The sequence below is a fragment of the Ranitomeya variabilis genome, chromosome 3, assembly GCF_051348905.1.
Source record: "Ranitomeya variabilis isolate aRanVar5 chromosome 3, aRanVar5.hap1, whole genome shotgun sequence".
NCBI lineage: Eukaryota > Metazoa > Chordata > Amphibia > Anura > Dendrobatidae > Ranitomeya > Ranitomeya variabilis.
This window is the reverse complement of record NC_135234.1, coordinates 338,425,831-338,431,784: the sequence shown is the minus strand read 5'-3', so window position 1 is coordinate 338,431,784 and position 5,954 is coordinate 338,425,831. Positions and strand designations below refer to the sequence as shown.

Sequence of the window (5,954 nt, the reverse complement as noted above, 5' to 3'; positions counted from 1 at the left end):
TAAAGTCCAACCTGCTGCACCCATACCCACGAAGAGCACTGGATGATCGGCGTAGGATTTTCAATTACAGGCTGTGCCGTGCACGAAGATATGTGGAATGTACCTTCGGGATCATGTGTAGTCGGTGGAGGATCTTTCACACTGCCATCCAGCTAGATCCGGAGACCGTGGACACTGTGATAAAGGCATGCTGTGTGCTCCACAACTATGCTCGGGAATACAGCACAGAGGTAGTTGAGGAGCCACAGGTGTCAGAATTAGTTGCAGTGGACAACTTTGGTCAAGGAAGGGAATGTAACTCGGGTGTGCGTGTGAGAGAAACCTTCGCAGACTACTTCATGAGTCCTGAAGGTGCCGTGCACTGGCAATACTCTTGTGCCGGTGTTGAGCAGCCTGAACTGCAGAGAAGATCGGATGCCTAAACCGAATCAAGGCCCAAGCCTGGACGTCAGCGATAACAGCAGAGAACATATGATGGCCAAACCCATACAAAAAAAGGAACCAGTGTGTATGGCAGAGATGATAACAACGGAGAAAATGCGAGGCCTAATCCCTATCTAGCGAAGACTATTTCCTAGCTACCAAGGACCCTTTTTAATCATCAATATGAAAGCAAATAATCGTTAATAAATAAAAAAAATATTATTTGAATAATTATCGTTTCCATGTTTGTTTTTTTTGTTAATGTTGCTTCATCAGATCACATTATCCGGTCTTCACATTTGGTAATCATTCCAACTCAGAGTAGTATAACAAAACCTTTTTTTATTACATTAAAAAATAATTTTATTACATAACAGAAAATGTTGTGAACATTATCAAAGGAAGATACATTAGCTGAAGTAATATCCAAAAATCAATAACAATACATTTTTTACAATAAACTTAGATTTTTTTGGAAAAACCGTAAATAACTTATTCACATTTGGGCTAGAACTCTCATCACAGTAAAACATTGTCTACACTCCCATCTCTACTCAAAAAGGAGGAGACATCAAATCTCAAAAATTGTGATATTCCGGGTGGTATCCATAACCCGTAAATGAGTCATGTTGGGAGGAGAGACTGGAATTGGGTGTACTGGTACGATGGCCAGTTGCTGTAGGTCCATGTGTATGGCCATAACTGTAGGCCTCTACGTGGTCGGCCCTGTATGTAGCGGCCTGCCCATAACGCTGCGGTGCGGCTGCTGGTGGTGGTGGTGGATGCACAATGGGGTTATTAAAAATATTAAAAATACCCATCATAATTTGTTGGGCTGGGGGTAGGGTGGATGTCCCATCAATTGCCGTTAACAGACAATTGGCTGCTGTCATGTACATTTGCTGCTTGTCCCATGGCAGTGTTCTAAGGCGGTCTGCCAAAAGTGACCCAAATTTGTCTTGCTCATCCTGCTTTGCCGAATTGTCTAGCAGATTGAGCGTACGGCTTGTTAAGTTTTCTATTACTTGAGCTTGTTTAGACTTCTTTGGTGCCGCCCTTCTCAAAGCCACGGGACGGGCAGAAGCAGCCCCCATCCCCATGTGCCTCGACACACCACCACCAGAGTTGGCTGCAGCGTCCGAGGAAGTAGAAGCAGTGTTAGAGTCCAAAACTTCTCCCGCACGAGGTGCTATGTCACGTTCTCCAAAGGTATCGGTAACCTCTTGTGACCTTCCGGACAAAGACATGTCCCCCGGAGAAGCTTGGCTGCCCATCCTGCATTCTTCTACTTCCTCTCCAATATTGTCCTCCGTGGAGTCACCTAGGTCCGGAGGTGTTTGGGCACACACGTTGCTTTCAGTTCTGCAGACCAAAGAAAAAAAACAATGTTAAAAAAATAATATTTTCAATCATTATGTCAAGCTAAACAATTTTTATATATAAACTACCTCCTCAAACTCCGGCTTCCCAATATAAACTGCAGCTGGTCTGCATATGGCACCCGCTTCCTTGGCGGCGAGCTGCCACTCGGAGTCTTGAGGGACTTCATGAATCGATCTGTCACTGACCGCCACCTCTTCCTCACATCGCCCACTGAAATGAAAGAATTTAAATATAAAATATTACTAATCCCATTTCCTTACTTTTTCCACAAAATTTAAGAAATCAATACTTACAAATTGTTGTTTGCCACTGTTTAGATAGATTTGGCCACTCAGGAAATAGAGTTGTTACAATCTTGGGCCAGGCATCACGCTTTGCCGCCTTGTAATTCTCATGTGACCGGTCCCAGACCTCCGGGTGTTTTTCAATCTGAAAAATAACAGATTACAAGGGAAAATTTGTATTAAAATTTACAGTGAAAGAACAGAAATATACGGTTATCTACAGTTGCACAAAGACCGTGTGCAAGAAAATACATGTAAGTGAAGGTTTCTTGGGTCGTTACGCACAAAATTTTTCTCCCTGCTACTACGTGGCTGGGCTATATACTACATGGCCTGTGCTATATACTACATGGGATGTGCTAAATAAGTGGCTGGGCAATATACTACATGGGATGTGCTATATACGTGGCTGGGCAATATACTACGTGGCCTGTGCTATATACTACATGGGATGTGCTAAATAAGTGGCTGGGCAATATACTACATGGGATGTGCTATATACGTGGCTGGGCAATATACTACGTGGCCTGTGCTATATACTACATGGGATGTGCTAAATAAGTGTCTGGGCAATACACTACATGGGATGTGCTATATACGTGGCTGGGCAATATACTACGTGGCCTGTGCTACATACTACATGGGATGTGCTAAATAAGTGGCTGGGCAATATACTACATGGGATGTGCTATATACGTGGCTGGGCAATATACTACATGGGCTGTGCTATATACGTGGCTGGGCAATATACTACATGGGCTGGGCAATAAACATGGGCTGTGCAATATACGTGGCTGGGCAATATACTACGTGGCCTGTGCTATATACTACATGGGATGTGCTAAATAAGTGGCTGGGCAATATACTACATGGGATGTGCTATATACGTGGCTGGGCAATATACTACATGGGCTGTGCTATATACGTGGCTGGGCAATATACTACATGGGCTGGGCAATAAACATGGGCTGTGCTATATACGTGGCTGGGCAATATACTACGTGGCCTGTGCTATATACTACATGGGATGTGCAAAATAAGTGGCTGGGCAATATACTACATGGGATGTGCTATATACGTGGCTGGGCAATATACTACATGGGCTGAGCTATATAATTGGCAGGGATATATAGTACATGGGCAGTGCTATATACTATGTGGCCTGCGCGATATACTATGTGGGCTGGGTGACATACCACGTATATCGGGCCACCATCTAGTGTGTGTGTGTGTGCGTGTATATATATATATATATATATATATATATATATATATATATTTCACTATTACATACAGCGCTAGATTGCAGAAAGGCCTGTAATTAAATTCCCGGTTTTTTATATCTCCTCTCTTCTCTTATATGGAATAAGGCTACGTTCACATGTGCGTTGTGCGCCGCAGCGTCGGCGCCGCAGCGCACAACGCAAACTAAAACGCGGCAAAACGCACGCTAAAACGCTGCGTTTTGCGCCGCATGCGTCCTTTTTGGCCGAAAGTTGGACGCAAAAAAAATTCAACTAGAAGCGTTTCTTGCGTCCAACGCTTGCGGCCATGCGGCGCAAAACGCAGCACAACGCATGTCCATGCGCCCCCATGTTAAATATAGGGGCGCATGATGCATGCGGCGCCGCTGTGGCGCCCGACGCTGCGGCGAGGACCGCAAATGTGAACGTAGCCTAACATACAGTAAACCATGTCATTTTTTTGAAGGGGGACATATTTGGGCGCTAAAGCTATTAAAGGGTTAAATCACAGGAAAAAATGGCGTGGGCTCCCGCGCAATTTTCTCCGCCAGAATGGTAAAGCCAGTGACTGAGGGCAGATATTAATAGCCAGGAGAGGGTCCATGGTTATTGGCCCCCCCGTGGCTAAAAACATCTGCCCCCAGCCACCCCAGAAAAGGCACATCTGGAAGATGCGCCTATTCTGGCACTTGGCCACTCTCTTCCCACTCCCTGTAGCGGTGGGATATGGGGTAATGAAGGGTTAATGCCACCTTGCTATTGTAAGGTGACATTAAGCCAGATTAATAATGGAGAGGCGTCAATTATGTCACCTATCCATTGTTAACCCTTGCACATGAAAAGGGTTAATAAAGACAGACAAATGATTTCAAAATTTTAATGAAATAAAGACACCCAGTTTTTGACCACATTTTATTAAACTGGTAATCCAAGGGAAAAAAAAAAAAAAAGTGATTTACAAAGGAACCGGTGCTAATGCACCTGTTCCCTTGTAAACATAACTGCACATGACATATTTCATCTCTGCGCAGCCTCAGCGGCTGAACGGAGATGAACAGATAGCGTGAGAAAAAATTTCCCACGCTCCAGAGTTCATCTCCGGTCAGCCGGAGAGTCCGCGCAGCCGCAGTGAGTACCGAACGAGTTCACCCGAACAGCGCGAGCTGCCTTCGGGAGAACTCGGTATACAGTGAACGGGATCGCTTTACGATCCCGTTCATTGTATCGGCGGCCGCGGTTTAGAGCAGCCGCATGTTATGCGGCTGCTCTAAACTCAAGATCCTCGTGGGACACTCGTTTAATTGGATGCTGCGGAGGGTAGGTATACATTGTGGTTTGTTTTTTTACTTTTTTTCTGACGAGGGATTCGTGGAATTGGGCGTTTAGGTGAGTACGGGTTTGTTTTTTTTTATTTATTTTAGGTGGCGATCGGCGGGGACAGGTATATATAATTTATTTCCACAGGTAACCACTGGCCACCAATGAAAATGAATTTAATGGACTATTAAAAAATAGGGACACGACAGGGGGATAATTTAATTTAGTGATTTTTACCACTGGCCACCAATGTAAACACTGGCCACCAATGTAAACACTGGCCACCATTGTTTTTAATAAGGGGACATTTTGTGGGGGAAATTTGGTTGCATTTTACTAGGAAATTTAGGATGAGGGGGCCACAACAACATTTCGGGGACGTACATAACAGCAGGGACAGTTCGATGGGAAATACTGCTCCCATCGAGCTGAGCCTGCTGCAACGACTTGGAGGGAACAGACAAAGGCCGATGGGTGTAGTCTCATCGGCCGATGTCCGAACACACGCACACACACATATATACACAGACACACACACATATATACACAGACACACACACATATATACACAGACACACACACTCTTACCACACTTATCATCTGCACCACATCCAGGCTCATGCGATCGTAGCACTCCATGCCGGCAGCTATAAGCAGGAAGACGGGAATGTGGGAGTTTCCGCTTCCTGGATTTTATGGGATATGCATGCATGGCATGATGGGATGGCCATTATGGGATGGACATTGTGTTGTCACTTCCTGTTTTACCGCAAAAATAACGCTAGAAATCCGCATTTTTTTATATGTTTGCGGATTTCTAGCGTTTCAATGCAAGGCTATGTGTGCGGGAAATCAGCGATTCCGCAAAATTAATGAACATGTTGCTTTTTTTTCCGCGAATCGTTTTTTTCGCGGAAAAAAACGCAACGTTTGCACTATTTTTGCGGAATCCATAGAAACGATTAGGAACTATATGTAAGCGTTTTTTTTACGTTTTTATCGCGATTTTATAGCGAAAAAAACGCGAAAAAACCTGAACGTGTGCACATGGCCTCAGGGGAGGAACAAGGATTTAGATTGTATACTGGCTTAAACCTTAAGGGTACCGTCACACAGTGGCATTTTGATCGCTACAACGGTACGATCCGTGACGTTCCAGCGATATCCATACGATATCGCTGTGTCTGACACGCTACTGCGATCAGGGACCCCGCTGAGAATCGTACGTCGTAGCAGATCGTTTGAAACTTTCTTTCGTCGTCAAGTGTCCCGCTGTGGCGGCATGATCGCATCGTGTAACAAA

The 5,954-nt window shown here is 44.7% G+C and overlaps 1 protein-coding gene across 1 annotated transcript; it reads right to left on the bottom strand.

The window, feature by feature from the left end:
* Nucleotides 1-1,001: 1,001 nt before the first annotated feature.
* Nucleotides 1,002-5,290, bottom strand: LOC143817690 (uncharacterized). The gene is made up of 4 exons (XM_077299182.1): nt 5,240-5,290; nt 2,100-2,235; nt 1,872-2,016; nt 1,002-1,785 (listed from the first exon to the last, which is right to left on the bottom strand). Exons 1-4 carry the CDS (start codon nt 5,288-5,290, stop codon nt 1,002-1,004), a joined length of 1,116 nt encoding a protein of 371 aa, XP_077155297.1.
* Between the last annotated feature and the right edge of the window lie 664 nt (nt 5,291-5,954).

What these genes read in the sequence shown, in the direction of transcription:
- LOC143817690 (XM_077299182.1), bottom strand. Translation starts at nt 5,290, where the DNA reads ATGGAGTGCTACGATCGCATGAGCCTGGATGTGGTGCAGATGATAAGT. An exon ending in ACAGTGGCAAACAACAATTT is followed by an intron (nt 2,017 to 2,099) that starts GTAAGTATTGAT and finishes CTTTCATTTCAG; the next exon opens with TGGGCGATGTGAGGAAGAGG. An exon ending in GGAAGCCGGAGTTTGAGGAG is followed by an intron (nt 1,786 to 1,871) that starts GTAGTTTATATA and finishes TTTGGTCTGCAG; the next exon opens with AACTGAAAGCAACGTGTGTG.